Genomic DNA, 17,853 nt, shown 5'->3' on the forward strand with positions numbered 1-17,853 from the left:
TTGACGCGTGTTCGTTCTGAGCGCACATAACTAGTCCCATGGATTTCCCGATAAAACTAAATTGAGATCAATCACAATTGTAGGTTACAACAGAGTAAGTCGCACCTGTACTCGTCGGCGGTTTCTTCGAGCATTTTCTGTGTACTCTGGGATGGAATTAGCAAAGTGCGAGACCACAGTAAAAAATTTCAAACCTTGCCGGCGAAATGTCCAGTGTTTAGATCAATACGCATCAAAACCGGGTTTGGACCATTGGGGAAGTTATACTGTAAGGCAGCAACATGTTTGAATGCTTTAAACCGATCAGAGTTCTATAAGACCTCAAGACTTTGGCCCACTCACAGTGCAGAGGAGAAACTCGGTCATCATACGCAGCGGTAAAGAAAAGCATAGCTGGCAAGACTACATCTCCTGATGGAATGTTATGATAAGGGGAATACCTGTCAAGATTTGGGTAAGGAAGCAATCTTGTATCGGGACTGTTCAGCTCACTTGTAAATGAAGTCAAAATCCTCCGGATCCTCGGGCTATAAAGGGTCAGATTTTTTCAGACCAATTGACATTTTAGTACATCACCGTATTCCGAACGCCATAAAGCGCCGAAAGTAAACTTGGGAAACTGCAATGTCATGGATGAGTGAGGAATCAGGAGGAATCAGAACGAAGGATATGGTGACAAACTCTGAGCATGTCGATGATACCTCCAATTGTGATGACACAGCGGTAGAGCTCAGGCGCTTGATTCGCACACGCAGTTGTCAAAACTCCTGTAGAAAAACCACATCACTTAATGTCTGTGATCAAAGGTTCGAACAGTTACAGCGCAGCTCACCTCCGTTGGATCCTCCGCGAATGGCAACGTTATATTTATTGGCATATTTGTTCGCAACGAGCCATTTCGTAGCTGCATTGAAGTCGTCGAACACGTTCTGTTTCTTGTCCAACATTCCCTGTAGAACGCGCCTGAGACAAAGTTATTTTTTACGCAAAAATTAAACACTACTCACCTCCCGGTGCCATGATTCTCCAAACTCTGAACCACCACTGAAGCATAAGCCAATTCAGAGACCGAAAAAGAAACGATGATGAATTAATTACCGTATGTTGGGTACCACATACATTGCCCGGTAGATCTTGCAGAACAGAAGCGTCGAGACAGAGAAGGTCGGGAGCATTGCCAGGGCGAAGCCGCCGTAGCCATAAATATATACAGGGGCAGTTCCGTCGACGGGGGTATCCTTCAATCGAGTAATGAACATGTGAATACTAAATTTATTATCAGGCTTCGGATGTTTAAGAGATTCAGCAAGAATGATTACGGAGTCCCATCCTTTGATGGATAAAACACCTGCATATCCTGCTTAGCAATAGAAGCGATGAAGAGAAGCACGTATGCATACCGATTCTGTCGTGAAATCACTCAGGTTGAGGCCAGGAACCTGTACAGCACGAAATAGGGTGCCCTTGTTACTATCTTCATTCAATCGGAACCTGTACAATGTCGGCGAGGGTGCCACAATGTCTTATCAACGAGCTCACCGATATATGGTGCCGGGAGAAGTGAAACCACTGTGAAAGACAAACATATCGTTATCGTCACGCCGTCCCGACAGCGAAAATTGCCCGATCAAATTGTCGAATATCTGGCGGATCGGTTTTCCGGTGTTAAGATCGTGTACATGGATTTCATGCCTGGCATTATGAAGGTAGACGAGGACGAGTTTATCGGTCGAGAGGATGCTTGCCGATATGAGAAGGGCGTCAGGATTTTCAGCCACCAGTGTCTTGACCCCCGCTTCTGAATGCCGAATGTCCAAGGTTGCTACTAGGTAATTTTTAGCTTCTAGGTTCGTCATGAAATAAATTGTTGAATCATCGTCTCCAATTCTAATGAGATCAGTATTAACTAGAATGTTAGTCGAGGTCGAGAAGCAGAAGAGAAGGTAGACGTACATAACAAATCTAGCCTGCCATTGATCATGGATAGTCAACCATTGAATACCGTTTTGAATGTCGCTCGTCCCAATATCAGCAATTTTGGCTAGTTGAGTATGACTAGCATCCCGCTATGTGTAGCTAAACATTAGAGTGAGATGTGTATATAGTATGAGTTTTGCGTACGCTTGCAGTCAAGAGTGCATATCGGCCACTACATATTTACTAAGTGAATACAGTGATCAGGAGTGCTGGGAAACACTAACCTAGGGGAGAGCTGCAGTGCCCAGAGCCAGAATGGATGCTCGGGATCCTCACTTTCAGAATATTCATAAGCAAGGCCATGTGTTGATGCCTCATGAACTTACTAGACAAGAGTATCTTTTTCCTGTTTCTCCCCGAGGCGGTGATAATACACCTGATGGCGTTGGAAATGAGAGTAGTAAACATAGAGCGTGGAAAGAAACTCACCATGCAATTCTGCGCAGGTGTATTGCCTTTGCCCTCGTCATCTTCTGGTGGATATCTAGAATAGAAAAAACCTAGACCGTTAAGAATAAGTAGGCCTCTTTGAAAACCATTTGCACATTGCGACCAAACCTTTGCTGTCACTCGACCAATATACAATAAAGAAGCGAGAGTAATGGATAACGTCGTCCATTCTTCCAGGATCTTTGCCCTTCTCTTGAGAAGGCATATGCGGTGACGATGTTTTCCGAACATATGTTGTCATCCAATCAGAACCCTTTCTCATGTTGTATCAGTAAAACTTGAAAGTGCTCCCTTATGACAACACACGAACATGTTCAGAAACGCCGTAAGCCCAGTATTTGCCACATGGACTCATCATTGAGCCAGTTAGGGCCGCGTTTCCATCCAGAGAGAGCAGGTTAGGATCAAAGAAGAGTTCCCCACCAGGTCCAGACTCGGTGAGAATGGTGTCCTCTTCGCTCACTTTCACGCGACGTAGAGACATTTGAGATTGAAGACCGTCGTTGTATTCGAAGTAGGTGTAACCATCGCTTTCGCGTTTGGGGACAGTGAATCGTCTGTAGTTCCAACTCTCTTTCAGCGTTTGCAGCCACGTTTCTCTGTCAAATAAAAGCGTTAGTGACTGATAAAGAGCACATTAGACATATACCTGTCAGGAATCTCGTCTAGATACGTCCGCGCAAACTTGCGTTGTGCATGAACAAAGGCCTATATCCTGATCATTGAGGATCCTGTACACGGAATCATGATTTCCACAAACTTTGGTCTCTTCACTATCATCAAAAGGCACCTCAAGTGCACTGTACGGATCGCGTACAGTAACAGAACCGCACAACTTGCTCTGATACGTGATTGCTGAGGTTTCGTCTCTACTGACTGGTGGGTATGGATCCCACTGCGGAACTGACATAGTGGGACTCTCCTGGGTTGCGGAAAACATGTGAAAGATACTGACTCTCCTTTAACAGATTAGTGCCCTTTATCCAAGGAATCGCGAGGCTGCTAAGTACATACTTATTGTGATATGTTTTGAGGGAGGGAAGTCAACTCACTAACACGATGGTTCCATCAACTTTTCCGATGTTTCCATTCTGCCTGACAAAAAATTGATAGAAACAGACAAATTCCACAAAAAGTTAGTACAGCCCGAGTAAAAACATAACTTCGACACATGCTCCAAATTCTTTATTCTTGAATTTAGTACTCCGCTACCAGAACACCAGTGACCAGACTCAAAGCACGCTCACTTGCAGAAGCGGATCCGGCATACGCCGGACCAAGGATACTCATTTCCCCAGAGCTAGAATCTTGCCCAATCGCACACAATGCTTGTCCTGCCGCTAGACATCGCTGAAGCTATAATTCGCGAACTCCTAGCCAGAAAGGACAAGGCTACAGTGAAATCCTTGTCCCTCGTCCGCTCTTCCTTTACCCCAATCTGCCAACGATATCTCCTCTCGAATATCATCATATCCTGTTCGAAGGCAGAAGGAAATAGACGATACCAACGCTCAAGTGACGCAACACTAAAGCTACTTCGATCGTCACCTCATCTCGTTTCGAGTATCCGATCCTTATCTATTCTCGACTCCGGTTTTAGCTGGACACAGCTCGACCCCGCCCTCGTTGATATCTTGAATTCTCTCACCGATCTAACCTGCTTCATATGGAAAGCCGCTTCCAACTCCTCACGCCCGACTTATTGGAGAGAATTACCCCAACCTCTGCAGCACTCAATCAGAGCCACGATCAGACGTCCTTCAGTCACTTCCCTATTCCTTCATTTCGCCGACCTGACCGATCTATTGAATGCAAGAATCATTATCTCTCCCTCTTTGACATATCTGAACTTACGAGGCACGGGATTTTCCAAAATCGCCTTGGAACTGACTCGTCCGAGTATAATACCTTTCGGAGAGATGCCGTCTAGATTGTTCGTCACGGCATGTAAGCTTGAGTGGATCGAGGACGAGAAGATGTGCTTTGGGTGGATCACTGCTATTCTACCGAATCTCAGTCTTGAACGGCTTCAGAAACTGGCAGTCTTCCGATCTTCGCTACAATCAAAATTGCCTGAACTTCCTTGGGGGGCGTTATTATACCACCAGTCTGTTCAGTCAAACCTGGAAGAGCTTTGGTTCGATATGATCTCTACTAATGGTCCTCCAGTTGGTTTGTCGCTTGAATTGTTCACGTTCGAGTCGTTTCACATCTCGTATTTCTAGATACCATGTCGCTCGACCGCTTGCCTTCCTTAAAGCGACTCGGGCTATCTATGGGCCTCTCACGAGTCTTCGATGCTAATTGGGATTTGGTTTTAGGATTATCTAGATTTTTTGAGAATACAAATGCAGCTGGAATTACTCATCTTATCCTTTGCTTTAGCTTTTCCAGTACTTCTCTTGTATTAGACCCACTAAAGGTGCCATGGGGGAGTCTCGATGCCGCTGTAGCGGCAATACCCACCTTACGCTGGGTGGGAGTCCAGTTCGTTGATTGTAGACGTGAACCGACTGGCATTATTCCTCCCAAAACGAAGATTATGCTGCCAATGTTGACCGAAAGGGGAATATTGCATTGGTCGACTAGCAGAGTAGAATTTCCGCAAATTTGAAAATTATAATCAATTATGTAATGAAGTCTTTTGCTGTGGCTGTGAGCACAGGCTGCACAGCCTGGCAAAATTTCCTTTCTTGTCGAATAGTACTTACCTGCCTCGTGTACATGATTTGAGTGGCGCAAGCAGCTCCCTCTTTTTGTCTCAACTACTCTCCGGAATGCTCTTATGCTTATCGTCCACCCGTCGAGCTGCTGCGATGTGTGCTTGGACCCATACTCCTGGCAAGAGGAGACCACACTGAAGGAGCCATATGCTATTCGTAAGTTTTCATTGATTGACAAGACTTCGTGTTATTATACAAGTGACTTGCTCCCTAGCATGCGGGCATATTTTTTGCAAAGAATGTCTTGAAAGGACAGCTACAGCGACATGCCCACTATGTCGAAAAAGATTTAACAGAGATTCTATCAAGAAATTGCACATGGATGCGCTTCCAGGGAGTGATGACAGCTTAATCGTTCAGAAACTGATTATGGCTTGGGACGACGAAGTGGAAGTCGTTAATACGTTAGAAGAAGTAGAACGCTGGCTACAAAATCAAGAGGTCTGCATGATGTGCTCGTCACTTGCCACAATTCGTCTGAGTTTATGGTTGTACTTCCTCAGAGTCCTGCTTTGACACAGCTTAGAAAGGTACAAGCCGACTTCCAAAAACTCAAAGAACGAAAAGCAGAAGACAGATTCAGGATCAAGCGACTGGAAACTTCTTTAATGCATCTTCAACGCAGCAACGTGCACGATCGTGATATGGGACTCGCAATGGAGGCCAGTTTCTCTACTACCATCGAGGAACTTGAAACGTAAGTCCTCCCCGAGTCAGCCATGCTTATTGGTCTGACTATCATGACAGAACTCTCCAACAATCCCAATCAGAAGTCCAAAGTCTGCGCAATCAACTTGCCCGTCTAGAATTTAGTAGACGAGACAAAGGGAAAGGCAAAGCAAGGGTCACGGATTACACTTCAGAGAACGATTCTCTACGTCACAATCCGCTGCCAGCCCCCCCTATGGCTATTACTATGGAAAGATACGCCACAGTCGCAGGGGATATACGTAGTTCGTCTGTCGAAGCTGAACAGGTCGCTGCAGCAATAGAGGCATCTATACATGATCGTCGAGGCTGGGATGGGTCCTCATCCGACCTTGCAACTTCATCAGCTGGCGCAGGCTCTTCCCGTCCACGAGACACCAACGGTCTTGTCGCCCCCGGCCTTGCCAGTGCTATGCCACACACTCCCGAAGTCGTTGTGTCTTCTCAACATTACATGGAGCCTCCTGCTAACTACGTACCCATTCCAAATTACCCTCTACCCATCCCTCCACTAACATCTCGTCCGCGTCGATCTTCTCGACTAGAAGCACTTCCCGTCGTACTTGACGCTGCCGTTTCTCAGGCGCAACAATATGCATCGCGCTCTTCGCCGTCTAGAAGACACAGAATCGTTCCAGGCGCTGCCGAAAATGACAGAATCTATGTTCCGCCCGGTGCCAGCCAACACTGGTCTCAAGCCGGCTCACAGACGACATACGTCAATGGGTATGCCTCATCTTCCATTCCTCCACCAGCCAGTGCCCCAGTAGAGGACTTATCCCGCAAACACCGTCGTCGACACAAGTCAAAATCGAGAACGCGTCGTAGAGAAGAGCATCTGAGTGGTGGAAGAGAAGATATAGCTGGTGTCACTGGTTTAGGGTTGATAGATGAGTCCTTCGAGGAGAGGCGTGCAGTTGATCCCCAAGCGGCTTTTGCCAGCGGGTACACGGAGGGATTGAACAGTGGATTCAGCGCGAGAGCAAGAACAACTCCTGGCCCCCCAGTCTCTGCTCCACTTCCTCGGTCAGTGAGATTCAATGGCGCGACTGAATCCGCAATACCTCCTGCTACCGCCTCTGCAAGCACTTCCAATGGAGACCAGCAGGCATTGAGACGAGGCACGACGACAACACAGCCCACAACACAAAGCATCACCCCAGAAAGCCTCGCCAATCGGCTCCGCGACTTGATGGAAGACCCCCTTCGTTCATCATCCCAAGCCCAAGCCCAACATTTTGCTAACAACCGAGCTTCCGCTGTCCCTAGCGAGACGCCCACTTGGGGTACAGTAACGACCGCTAATTCATCCCGAAGACAATCCAATGCAAGTGACGTGATGGCTAATCTGCGCGGGTTTCCTGAGCATGCGCATCATTCGAGTCGCGCGAGTCTTGCATCCTCTCAGGAGATACCGGTGGGTGATCCCAGAGCATTCCTGCCTGTTATTCCTGTAAATGCAAACAACCCGAATCGACCATCTGCAGTTGGGACAAATGAAGTGGCGGGTTTCTCAGCCCCTGTCGTTAGTTCTTCTGCTAGATCCGACGTACAAACGAACAACCACGCAATCACGCATCATGACTCCGAAACACCGACTGCCTCCCGCGCTGCTCCTCGTGGTAATGTCAGTCAAGTCAGTCAATCTGCTGGGACGGGGAATACTAGACCAGTAAATCAGCGATACACCTCCCTTCCTGTCAACACTGTCAACACGACGCCTCGCGACAACACCCGCAACTATGATCATGCTCGTGGTCATCGTCCTCAGTTTTTGCGCCCTATCCCAACCTCCAATCTCAATTCCAACCCCCTACCTACACTACCTAATTTCGGTTATCCTTCTTCCGCACTGGCTAGTGCTCCCCATCGTCCAGCCTTTCCAGAATACAACTCGGCACCTGCAATTCCTATGGCACCTGTGACACATGTGGCGCCTAACGGTGGCTCTGTCAGCGGCCCTAGCCGTGCAAGTCGTGACTCTAACTCCCAGACTCCTCATAGTCCTCCTCCCGGAGATGTCAACGCCCTAGGCTTAGACTTGAACGAAGTTGGCGACTACGATGACGGCCGCGGTTATGAGCCTGAGCCTATCCCGGCTTTCGCTGCACCCACGCCAAGGGCCTCTCACAATCTGTTTTTAAGGTCGTTCAGTTTTGATCATGACGGGAACGAAGTGGACGGGACTTTGTATAGATGAAGAATTAATCCAGTTGTAGCTGGTTTCTTTCCTTTATGCTTTTCTCTCTACTGCCTGAGAGCCTGTCATCTACGATTAATCATATTGTGAGTGAGTCAGCTCACGGGGTTGTCGCTACTAGATGCAGGCATCTCTAGCTGAGACTGGGCTCCTTCTCCAGCGGTAGATGATTCTTTTCTTGCTTTCGATCTGCTGTGCATACAATACATATAACTTGGCTTAGTTGAAACACATGAATGTATATTTCGAAACTTCGTTTCTCCTTGCATCTCGCTGTACGTACATTTATTGCTCATGTATTCATAACTCAAGCCTTATTATGATTAATTATGGACAATATTTCCGGTTTGTGCTGTTTCTGTTTCAAGGTGAGCAACTGGTTCATCCATGATGATAAAGCACCATTTGACAGCAGTACTGCAGTAAAGTGCGTCTGCATCTCGAATTACGACTGTGGATCCAAAGATCGCAGCAGCTCATCGACATTCGCTATATACGTTCCCCAATCGTCCCATCTTGTAGACGATAAACATAAGTACTGAAGTAGAGTTACCTGAGAGATAGATAGACTTACTGATCTCCTCCGGGCGTATTGTTGAACATAGCTAATGCCGCATGGGCGGGTGCAGTTCCGGGTCCCCAGAAGGAATTATCTTTAAGACACCAGAAGTTAATTCTCAAGTTCAAACCGTCGAAGATGGAGGGTCATGACGAACCTATGCCAAATGGTATACCCGTGGATCCTAGGGGATCGTTAGGCTGTGAATCGAAGCCAGAATACTGGAAGCCTTCACTAAGGACAGGCATGGGGTATGCAGGAGCTTGCGCCTCAGAGTTGGCATAACTGCTAGGTAGGAAATGTACAGGGAGTTTTCCTAAATCCTCGGTACGCAGAGGCAGCCCTTCGCTAAAATCCAAGTCAGGTGTCACATTGAGCGTTGCTTCGGGGACGAGAGCTTCTGAACCCAGGGGAATTTCCCTTGCGGACGCGGGAATTCCGGAGGAGTATGACATGCTGCTCGAGTAGCTAGAGCCTGCTATGGAAGTAATCGATGGTAAATCTACCATGGTTGAAAAATGATCACCCAAAGCAGAAGATGACGGGTGTTCCCCATCGCTGGGGTCATTTTCGCGCTGGCGACGTTTGGAAGTCCGACTGATTTGTTCAACTGTGGCTGGTGGCGAAGCTGCATTACTTGCAGAAATTAGCTCCGATATGATATCACTTCCATCGGAGGTGAGCTTTTGCCAAATAAAGTGAAGCAGAGGTGGGATTAGCATACCACATTCGTCCAGCATTCTGATATCTATCCCCATATCAATTCGCTATCATTGAGTAGTAGAAAGAGCGAATGCAAAGAACGCACATCGATTCGTAGGTCTTTAATATTCGAAGAGATTTGTTAACGTCTGCCATTGTCCTTATTGGATCCGTTGCTAACCCCAACTGTCTTCCGCCCCATAAATTCAAAAGTAGAACGATAGCAGAATTAAAAAGCGCTACCTGTTAAAAATAATAGGCAATGAGTCCCGGACATCGACATGCGAAGATCACGACGACGTAAGATATTGTCGAAAAAATGAATATACTTACATGGGTACTCGGATATCCATGTTCACCATCCCTTGAGTGAAGCCGACCAAAGACATGCACGCAGGAACGAGCGGCATTCGCACATATAGCGAGAGATGAGTACTTCATGCCTGAGCCTTTTCCTTTCCCGGGAACAAATATGAAAGGACGGTGGATTTGAATGAGAACCTTTGGATGGTATTAAGCCAACTGTAAACCATAGACATTAAAGCATCAACTTGCCCAGTAGTAGCAAGTATATAAAGATGCCGATAGCGCAAAAAAGAGGGGATCTTGCCTATGTGGATCCCATCGTACTGTAAAGGGAAAACATGAGAATTTCCTCAAGAATGAGACGATTGCAACAGACTATGTTCAGGCACCGTGTCTGCCCATTTATTTAATGCAACGTCAAGTTCTGCCACTATATTCTCATCCCATGAGGCATTTGAAGTCCACTGTTCAGGTTTTCTAACAGCGTACTAGACGCCACCACTAATGAGGAGCTTGTAGAGACCAAGACTTTGTAAGGCGGCCTACTATGCTACGTTGCGCGAGTCCGAATATATCCAACAGTTTCAGAAAATGTATCCAGGATGAGACGGTCGAAGGTTTTCCGACCGGTTGTTGGAAAGCTCGTTCGCCTGGTTGTAACCAGTATTCGTCGTCGCAATCTACAGGGAAGTCAAGGTCATAGCTGCGGAAAGAGTTCACACATAAACCTGAGATAATCAGGAACAGATGACACGACACACTCTGCAGGATTAGTAGCCTTTGGTCGTCCAAGGAAGGAGCTCATGAATGTATCAATACATACGAGACACCAGAACGCTCGTTTCCACAGCTCGCCAGCGATTGTTGGTGTGGGCCCGAAGAAGTTTCGACGATGAGCCCCTACAATCTGTGCGAATCGAACACCGAGACCAAGTATAGGCCAACAAAGCCCAGGCATAGATGTCGATTGTAAAAACATCACGGCATTCTGGACACCAGCGCGATCGTATGAGCAATGAACCTATATGCAGTGAATCTCATTTACTGACAACGATGATTTGCACTCTATACAGCGCACTGGTGCGAGTCAAATCTTGCAAGACGACGATCTGACTAAAGTATGGCCAACCTATACTTCAATTGAGTTTCTGGCGCGCTCGAAGTTGTTCTTTGTAACAAAGAACACATCATACATACTCACCAAGGCTGTGTTTCGTTTTCACATCCGCGTAGACTCGCAGATCATCGGAATACCGAGCCCCCAATGCACATACTGACAAAACAAGCTCTCCAAAATCCCGGTCGACATTATGCAACCCATTTCGTAGTCCATTATCAAAAGTAGCTCGGTGCAGGAGGGGCATGAATGTATTGCGTTTGTCGAAGTAAAAATCGACCAGATGACTGAGAAGGTCGGGATCGGGAAATACTAGAGGCGGAAGGTCGTACGAAGTCGTGTCGTGCAATTCCTGCCACTATAAGAGAATAAGATAATTGTTGTGCAGGGCTAAATGCACGAGCGCCTTTCAAAAGTCCGCGCTTACTGGAAAAACCTCCCAAAATTCTGGTCTTTTCGATCCTAATGTCCTTTCTTCAGAGGTATATTCGTTTCTGACACTCATCGCTGCCTTGACCTAGGGATAAAATCAACACTTTTTCTCATGGTGAATGGCTCGGATAACGAATGGATACATACCAATGCAAGCTGGCTATCTTTACCAAAAAAGCTATCTTGCACCCCAAGACGTTCCAGACGTATAATCGTGTCGGAGACCTCCATCTCCACGTGTAGGTAGTCCTGCTCGACGTGCGTACTGGGTACGGAATGCAAGGGATACACACTAGAGTTGCTCTGTTTTTCAAGCTTGATTTCAAGCGAACGGGCATATGAGGCGATCTCGATAAGGATTTTGAGGATCTTGTCCGAATCATCTGGAAGTTCGTATGCAGCCAAAGTGGATAAGATGTCGGAGATTTGGGATTTTGCGAATTCGTGACCATCTTCGGTATCCGAGTCCTTGTAAATCTTCGTAAGGTTGTAGGGCTTTGATATTCAAGGAAATACTACAAACGAGTGGGGCTTGAGCGCGAGAATCTTGGCTATCTGATGGGCTGTTGTTTCGTTAGGGAGTGCAAGAGGAAACAAGTCAAGCACGAACACTTCCGTGCCTCTCTTCTTCGGATGAGTTTTGAGACGGATTCAAGAATCAAGATATGATGCAATCATATACATACCTTTTTTGCAGTGGACAAAGAATGTGTGCATTCGGATCCCTGGCAAATGGCAGTATTGGTTCAAGGGTTCACAAAATCAACGAGTAGGCTCACAAATGCCCTACAGTTTGAGCAAACGTTCCCAGGCATTTTGGCACTGTCGCCTGGAAGATACTTTTGGTATGACAGCTTCTAGCGGACATGATGAAGACTCTTACAGCGAATTTTCTTTGCTTTACATATATCACAGGCGTTGGCAAGTCGCCGCTTCTTGAAGCCACCCATTGGAGCGACATTGGCCATGGTGGGTCGATAAGACCGGGTCCTCTATGAATTTGCAATTGAACCTGTAGCGCTATCGGCGTTCGCAAGATACCTTGATTGATGGATGGAAAAGGCAGTGGGCGACCGAAATGACAGATACATACATGTTCTTTATGTGCTTGTATGCTGTGCATACAAGAATCTGGGGGAGTCTAATGAAAGTGCGTTGGGCTGTTAACGATTAGATACAAAAACTATCACAGCACAATAACCAGAAGATTGAGAACAGGCTCTAACTCAGTGTAAATTTCCAGTGAACTTGAAAATAAAATGTTCGGTGTATTTCGTGTTCACCGCGTAGCAGTGTGAGCAGAGCTCGGGTCTGATTAATCACCGACACGCAGCCCTCACCATCTCGTTAATGCTGTTGCCTCATGCCTAGTTCATTCATTCATTTCATGAGCTTCACACGCATCTATGCTCACAGCCGTAATCTGCAACACGAAGATTTATTCGGGAACGTGAGAGGTAGTAAAGGCAACACAATAATACATATGTTGAAATACAACAGAGAAAAATAGTCCGTAGCACGGGTTGTAGCAGAATTTCATGAGAATCGGACATTAGCAGCACATCTCGCACGGGCAACCTGAAGAATGATGCTGCGTAAGTAGAGAACGAAGGACAAACATAGAGGAACAAAGCGCACAAATAATGTCACCAATGCAGTCGCAACATCCCTCACAGCATTCAAAGCATAGGAAACATCCGATGATTCCGAGGAAACAGTCTTTTCCTGCACCGCCGCCACGAAGACGAGAGACGATTCCACCCTTGCCGTGCTTGTGCTTGCAGTTGCCATGTTCGACGTCCTGGCAAGAGGCCGCGGAAGGAGCATTTGTTACACCTATAATGCAGATGATTTGAGTAAGTAAAAGTTAAGAAAGGACTTGAAAATCATACTCATTGTCGGAGCTGCCTGGGGCTGAGCGCTCATAGGTGCTTTAGTAACGTTAGTCGAAGACATAGTTAGCGGGGTGGAACTGGGGTGGAAAGAAAAAAACCCTTCAAGGAGGACGATATATATACGATTTGGTGACGTACATAAACCGGTCACAACGTGGTATAAATAGAAAAATTTGATGATATCATTTACGCACCGCCGCGTGGTAAGCGGCACTAGGCGGCACTGCGGAGTCACCGACTTGTCCTTTTCTCTGATGTCGTTGGCAAGTTGAATTGTTGTTCATCGCACTTTCAGAAACACTGATATCAATGGTCTATATAGATACATGCTTTAGTTGCCCAAGGTCCAACAATACTTGCTGAGCACAAAGCAGGCAGTCGGGATTTCTCTCAAGGTCTGTTCTTAAAGAATGGAAATTTACCTAGGACTCAATTTTTCTCCTTACTTTTAGCAACCCAAACTATCCTGTCAAAGATACCTCCGAATAATAGGTTGGCCCTCCTCAGTATTCCATCTGGCTCTCTTTGTTGAACGAAGACCCGAAGTAAACTCACTTATGTCTGGGAACAATATCTATTCCACTATGTTTCCGAAGGCGGTTTCACTTATCTGGTCATGGCCGATGACTCTGCGGGCAGGTAATCTGGCGAGCTTTGTTTACGATTGAGTCTAATCATCAGTTTGCAGGAGGATGCCGTTCGCATTTCTCGCAGAATTGCAGAGGAAGGTGCGAAATTCCACCTAATCTTCGATATTGTACGGAAGCTGATTAACTGAATATCCTCAGTTTCTCGAAGCACCCTCTTCTTCTTCTCTCAATGACCCAGAACTACCAGCGTATGGGTTACAAGGAACGTTTGCACCTACTATATCCAATCTGATGAACACCTATAATACTGCTCCACCGGTTGATGAGATCGCTCGTGCTCAAGCAGAACTCAATCAAGTCAAAGACATCATGGTCCAGAACGTAGAACAAATTCTTAGTCGGGGCGAACGAATTGAACTGTTAGTTGACAAAACAGATGTCATGGCCGGTCAAGCCACTGCATTCAGACGAGGCGCGAGGAGCGTCAGGAGACAAATGTGGTGGAGGAACAAGAAGATTCTTGGCTTGAGTATTTTAGTGGCATTGGTGTGTCGTATTTACCATTCGACTCATGTGCCAAAGTGCTAATCAGGCTTCTCTTTATTTTTAATCAGGTGCTAGTATGGATATTGTTGGCGCAGTTTTGCGGTGCTGGTTTGAGATGCGGTTCGTCAAACAAGTGATCCCTTTTCGATTCTACCTTCGTGATGGATGGTCTAGACCGTCTTTCTTTGTTCCTTCCTGGATTCATCTTGTAACAGTATTCCACACGTTCAGCTATCCCATACATCCCGCGACTTCCACAGTCGTTCATAATTCCGAATCTCATCGGCCGCTGTGGGCTATACCTACATTCGAAGTGATCATATGCCCCGCACTCTACTCGCATCAAACAAAGATCCGGCCTATCATATCGCTTTGAAGCTTTTGAAGTTTCCTTGTCCGGAAGGATAGTCTACAATTTTTCAGTGGAGCATCCACATTCGACCTAGCCAAAACTCCGACCATTGTCCTTAGGAGTAGCCCATATCTACATACGTATGCAGTTATTCTTCTTTCGCACTCAGCGACATTGGAACGCCAATCTTCATGAGCTAGTATATCTGTTCTGTTTAGTGTGTATATTGGGTGCAGCGTTGCATATGCACAGTGTAGGCTGAGGCTCAAGCTTCAGGCTGAATTTCGATCCGACAGTTAATGCCGGACAAAGTTACAGTTCCACGACGTTCTGGGGAGAAATTGCCACATGTTTGGCGCAACGCGATCGAACTTTCCAGCTAGTTGGCGATGGATTTGTGGCCCGACCAGTAGTCGATCGCGTTTTAACAACGTTCATAATCGAACCTCCGCAGAAATCACTGTCTGAGTATCAATCTAGTCGAGCATTTTCATTCGTGCAGGTTTTTTATGTCTGTCTGGGCTCTCTCTGATATGAATGGTGTTCCGAAACGGAAGGTCGCGCTTCGGAATTCCTCAGTTCCTGTGGTGGCGCACGAACACAAAGATACATAGATACAAGTTCCGTCCAGGACTCAGACTGATTGGTTAGCCAGTGCGCATCGCATATGAAAGCGAGAGATAGATTATCCATATTAATTATTCCAAAACGACGGTATACAAAGATTGTACAAAATATACAAAATATACAAAACGACGCATATGATATATGTACAGTTTAGATTTAGACTGTTTAGTGTTGGTACAGATGATTGATGATGATGGTTAACGATGCAAGAAAAAAGAAATCGTTCCTCGAGAACGAATTGATAATACATATAGTGAACTGAAGTCAGTTTGATGTTATGAGTTGGTTGGGCGTTCCAAATCCATTTGTCTACTTGCAGGGAGGGGGCCATTATGTTTTCGTGGACAAGTTGGCAGATACATACATTAAAAAGAATGAAGAAAAATTTCAAGCAAAACCAGCGGTAGCAGTCATGGTGCCAAGATGAACTTTGTCTTTTCCGGAGCTCCCTATCGACGAAGTATATTGATATGCGTCCCGTTCCCTCGTGGGCCGCCCTGTTTTGAAGGGCGTGGACGTTGCTGAAGATCGACTAATTGAACTAGACACAAAAGCTGAAGAGCTTACATCAGTGTCTTGTGTCTTCAAAGCGCGGGACGACTCCCGTTTTCCAGAATGAGAGATCCCTATTGGGCGTGAAGTAGTAGTAGGGGGTCGTTCAGGCTCATAAGTGCCAAAACGATTGACAGGATTCGACGAGGAATGTTCATTGTCGCGCGGCGCGGGAGGAGAACGACGACCAGGTTGCTGTCGAGATCGATCCGAGTCAGGGACAGTCGCTTGAGGGCGGGGAGAGCTAGACGCTTTGAAATTTGGCGATACAGATAGAAGCGTTAACGACTCAGGGTTGCCTGGTTCTCGCAAGCCCTCCGATACATCTAAAGTCCTCTCTGACTTCCTCTTCTCTCGTTGAGCGTTCTCCATGGCGACAGCATGACTACTGGCCCGCGACAGTGCTGGTCTTTGCGACAGGTTGCTATTAGAGTGTATCGAGCCTCCAATTGTAATTGAAGTGGTCGGCTGGACTGAAGGGATGGGGATTGGGGCAGGAGACAATGAGCCAGCAGAATTTTCGAGTGAGCGAGTGGGCATTGAACGACGGGGTGACGAACGATGACTTGAATTTGAGACCTTGTCATATGAGGAATGGTGATCCATTGTGCTAGGCAAAGACGAAGACACGTTCGGGGGGGTATCAGTGAGTAAATCATGGAGGTGATTTCGTAACAAGCTGTTACGTTCTAAGGGGTTTGGAACCACTACAGGCAGGTTGTCTTCAATAGGACGAACAACTGGTGAGGCAGGACGGGTAGGAATGACAGAACGACTCGAAAAGGATTGTGATCGAGAAGCTCTTTGACCAGCATCGTCAAGCCTTGGCGCAGTTAAGGAGAGCAGACTGGGGGTCACGGGAGCCGTTGGTGGATTGGAGGATACTTCTTCTGGAGTGTTCTGGGATACAGGCAGGCGATCGTACGAACGCGGGGAGTCGCCTTCTGAATCATCGTCACCAGGAAGACTGACAAAGTTATCTGCTGCGAGCGCATTACTAGTGAATTCAGGCAAAGGAGATATCATGAACTCTTGCTCGGGAACATCGAGCCCTTTCAACTCTGAACGTTCAAAACGCTCTTCGGACGTTCGCGACGAATCGAGGCTAGTCCTCGTCTGGCGCTGGTAGTCAGGGTGTTCCTGGTAAAATGAGCCAGTAAGACGATGAAGTTCGTCCCGCAGTCCGTCATTCAACGCCTTTTGCTGGTTGAGCTAGCATACTTTAGAATTCGAAGTAAGGTTCTGCGCAAAAACAACACTCACTTGTCTATAATGATAAAGGGCATCAGTTAATGGCAAAAGGAAATGAAATGCAGAAACTCACTCTAAGAGGTCAATGTACTTGTTCTGCATCTCCGATACTTTTTGCGTGAGTTCCAGCTCTCGCTGCACGGCTGTAGCTTGCACCTCTTTCTTTTCCCCTTCAGCCTTTCTTCTTGCATTGACAGCCTCTTTCCTCGCGCCATCCAATTCTAACAACCGCACCTGGAGTTCATCGTACTCTGCTCGGCTCCCTTCAAGTTGTTCTCTGAATGAATCAACGGCCTGATTCTGCGACCTCAACGTACTCTTCACTTCACACAGATACGCGATCATGCGAAGACTAACGCGCAAATCCTGAAACTGGAAATGAAGACCGTGTTACATTGATTTACATGAAAGAGGATGAGTGACGATACATACTAAACTTCGAGGGTGACCGGAGAGAAAGGTTTTGCATTCTGATATCAGCGAGCGAAGATTGGCTTCAGAAGTGCCAGCATTAGCAACTGCAGCAATCCTCTCATGAAGAGAACGGGCCTCTTGTTCAGCAGAGGGAGTATCTCCTGCGCTGCCAGGCCCGGTGGACGCTGCTTTGACGCTATCCAAATCAACGTGAAGCTTGACTGTTGATCTGGGGTCAAAGGGAACTCGGCACAGAGGACAAGTCTGACGCGTGATATGGCGAAGACAGTCTGCGCAAAATACGTGTCCGCTTTACACATATCAGAACAACAAAGTATTGGGAAACGAAATGACACTAATACTTACCATGAGATCGAACACGGTGCCTTCGAATCAGCACCAAAGGATTCGAGGCAAACATCGCATACTGAGCCTGGACCGAGGCTGAACAT

The 17,853-nt window shown here is 46.7% G+C and overlaps 8 protein-coding genes across 8 annotated transcripts; 4 read left to right on the top strand and 4 right to left on the bottom strand.

Moving 5' to 3' along the window:
• Window positions 1–188: 188 nt before the first annotated feature.
• On the bottom strand, window positions 189–3,337 carry C8R40DRAFT_1040461 (prolyl oligopeptidase; the record flags this gene model as incomplete). The annotated part of the gene is made up of 20 exons (XM_046223919.1): window positions 189–292; window positions 343–440; window positions 493–527; window positions 572–619; window positions 682–767; window positions 833–950; window positions 1,008–1,044; window positions 1,099–1,266; window positions 1,320–1,348; window positions 1,401–1,491; window positions 1,540–1,887; window positions 1,954–2,066; window positions 2,122–2,149; window positions 2,202–2,252; window positions 2,304–2,353; window positions 2,407–2,477; window positions 2,536–2,680; window positions 2,738–3,000; window positions 3,051–3,135; window positions 3,188–3,337. The coding sequence occupies 20 exons, from the start codon at window positions 3,335–3,337 to the stop codon at window positions 189–191; spliced, it is 2,118 nt and encodes a 705-aa protein (XP_046088481.1).
• A 295-nt stretch (window positions 3,338–3,632) lies between these two features.
• C8R40DRAFT_72949 (uncharacterized protein) lies at window positions 3,633–4,738 on the top strand. The gene is made up of 2 exons (XM_046236008.1): window positions 3,633–4,595; window positions 4,653–4,738. The coding sequence occupies exons 1-2, from the start codon at window positions 3,753–3,755 to the stop codon at window positions 4,683–4,685; spliced, it is 876 nt and encodes a 291-aa protein (XP_046088482.1). The 5' UTR covers window positions 3,633–3,752; the 3' UTR covers window positions 4,686–4,738.
• Window positions 4,739–5,212: 474 nt separating this feature from the next.
• C8R40DRAFT_1005490 (uncharacterized protein) lies at window positions 5,213–5,474 on the top strand (the record flags this gene model as incomplete). Its single annotated transcript, XM_046222798.1, has 2 exons — window positions 5,213–5,306; window positions 5,365–5,474. Coding segments are annotated over 2 exons (204 nt in total), but the record flags the coding sequence as incomplete, so codon positions are not given.
• A 386-nt stretch (window positions 5,475–5,860) lies between these two features.
• Window positions 5,861–8,280, top strand: C8R40DRAFT_72270 (uncharacterized protein). The gene has a single exon (XM_046235984.1). The coding sequence runs from the start codon at window positions 6,055–6,057 to the stop codon at window positions 8,056–8,058; it is 2,004 nt and encodes a 667-aa protein (XP_046088484.1). The 5' UTR covers window positions 5,861–6,054; the 3' UTR covers window positions 8,059–8,280.
• A 114-nt stretch (window positions 8,281–8,394) lies between these two features.
• On the bottom strand, window positions 8,395–12,469 carry C8R40DRAFT_1236001 (fungal-specific transcription factor domain-containing protein). The gene is made up of 19 exons (XM_046233403.1): window positions 12,058–12,469; window positions 11,954–12,003; window positions 11,861–11,899; window positions 11,785–11,801; window positions 11,698–11,737; window positions 11,322–11,651; window positions 11,170–11,259; window positions 10,827–11,100; window positions 10,675–10,754; window positions 10,387–10,613; window positions 10,172–10,328; window positions 10,002–10,113; window positions 9,875–9,948; window positions 9,653–9,820; window positions 9,426–9,562; window positions 9,342–9,365; window positions 8,775–9,283; window positions 8,633–8,711; window positions 8,395–8,573 (listed from the first exon to the last, which is right to left on the bottom strand). Exons 1-19 carry the CDS (start codon window positions 12,140–12,142, stop codon window positions 8,504–8,506), a joined length of 2,562 nt encoding a protein of 853 aa, XP_046088485.1. The 5' UTR covers window positions 12,143–12,469; the 3' UTR covers window positions 8,395–8,503.
• A 124-nt stretch (window positions 12,470–12,593) lies between these two features.
• On the bottom strand, window positions 12,594–13,218 carry C8R40DRAFT_1095901 (uncharacterized protein). The gene is made up of 2 exons (XM_046227721.1): window positions 13,067–13,218; window positions 12,594–13,010 (listed from the first exon to the last, which is right to left on the bottom strand). The coding sequence occupies exons 1-2, from the start codon at window positions 13,128–13,130 to the stop codon at window positions 12,727–12,729; spliced, it is 348 nt and encodes a 115-aa protein (XP_046088486.1). The 5' UTR covers window positions 13,131–13,218; the 3' UTR covers window positions 12,594–12,726.
• A 48-nt stretch (window positions 13,219–13,266) lies between these two features.
• Window positions 13,267–14,703, top strand: C8R40DRAFT_73118 (VAMP/synaptobrevin-like protein). Its single transcript, XM_046236013.1, has 7 exons — window positions 13,267–13,332; window positions 13,392–13,464; window positions 13,522–13,561; window positions 13,616–13,708; window positions 13,758–13,797; window positions 13,858–14,205; window positions 14,274–14,703. The coding sequence occupies exons 1-7, from the start codon at window positions 13,324–13,326 to the stop codon at window positions 14,340–14,342; spliced, it is 672 nt and encodes a 223-aa protein (XP_046088487.1). The 5' UTR covers window positions 13,267–13,323; the 3' UTR covers window positions 14,343–14,703.
• A 2,353-nt stretch (window positions 14,704–17,056) lies between these two features.
• C8R40DRAFT_1040708 (uncharacterized protein) lies at window positions 17,057–17,853 on the bottom strand (the record flags this gene model as incomplete). Its single annotated transcript, XM_046223937.1, has 3 exons — window positions 17,057–17,359; window positions 17,420–17,711; window positions 17,768–17,853. 3 exons carry the CDS (start codon window positions 17,851–17,853, stop codon window positions 17,057–17,059), a joined length of 681 nt encoding a protein of 226 aa, XP_046088488.1.

Source organism: Lentinula edodes (assembly GCF_021015755.1).
Source record: "Lentinula edodes strain Le(Bin) 0899 ss11 chromosome Unknown C8R40scaffold_10, whole genome shotgun sequence".
Taxonomy (NCBI): Eukaryota; Fungi; Basidiomycota; class Agaricomycetes; order Agaricales; family Omphalotaceae; genus Lentinula; species Lentinula edodes.

Excerpts from the sequence above, each read along its gene's own strand:
- C8R40DRAFT_1095901 (XM_046227721.1), bottom strand. The coding sequence starts at position 13,130 with ATGTCTTCGACTAACGTTACTAAAGCACCTATGAGCGCTCAGCCCCAG. Across the intron at positions 13,011-13,066 it reads CCAGGCAGCTCCGACAATGA|GTGTAACAAATGCTCCTTCC; the intron begins GTATGATTTTCA and ends TCTGCATTATAG.
- C8R40DRAFT_73118 (XM_046236013.1), top strand. Across the intron at positions 13,709-13,757 it reads GCCGATGACTCTGCGGGCAG|GAGGATGCCGTTCGCATTTC; the intron begins GTAATCTGGCGA and ends ATCAGTTTGCAG. Across the intron at positions 14,206-14,273 it reads TGAGTATTTTAGTGGCATTG|GTGCTAGTATGGATATTGTT; the intron begins GTGTGTCGTATT and ends ATTTTTAATCAG.
- C8R40DRAFT_72949 (XM_046236008.1), top strand. The coding sequence starts at position 3,753 with ATGCTTGTCCTGCCGCTAGACATCGCTGAAGCTATAATTCGCGAACTC. Across the intron at positions 4,596-4,652 it reads TCTCTACTAATGGTCCTCCA|ATACCATGTCGCTCGACCGC; the intron begins GTTGGTTTGTCG and ends TCGTATTTCTAG.
- C8R40DRAFT_72270 (XM_046235984.1), top strand. The coding sequence starts at position 6,055 with ATGGCTATTACTATGGAAAGATACGCCACAGTCGCAGGGGATATACGT.
- C8R40DRAFT_1236001 (XM_046233403.1), bottom strand. The coding sequence starts at position 12,142 with ATGGCCAATGTCGCTCCAATGGGTGGCTTCAAGAAGCGGCGACTTGCC. Across the intron at positions 10,755-10,826 it reads GAAAACGAAACACAGCCTTG|GTTGGCCATACTTTAGTCAG; the intron begins GTGAGTATGTAT and ends ATTGAAGTATAG. Across the intron at positions 9,949-10,001 it reads AGACACGGTGCCTGAACATA|TACGATGGGATCCACATAGG; the intron begins GTCTGTTGCAAT and ends TTCCCTTTACAG.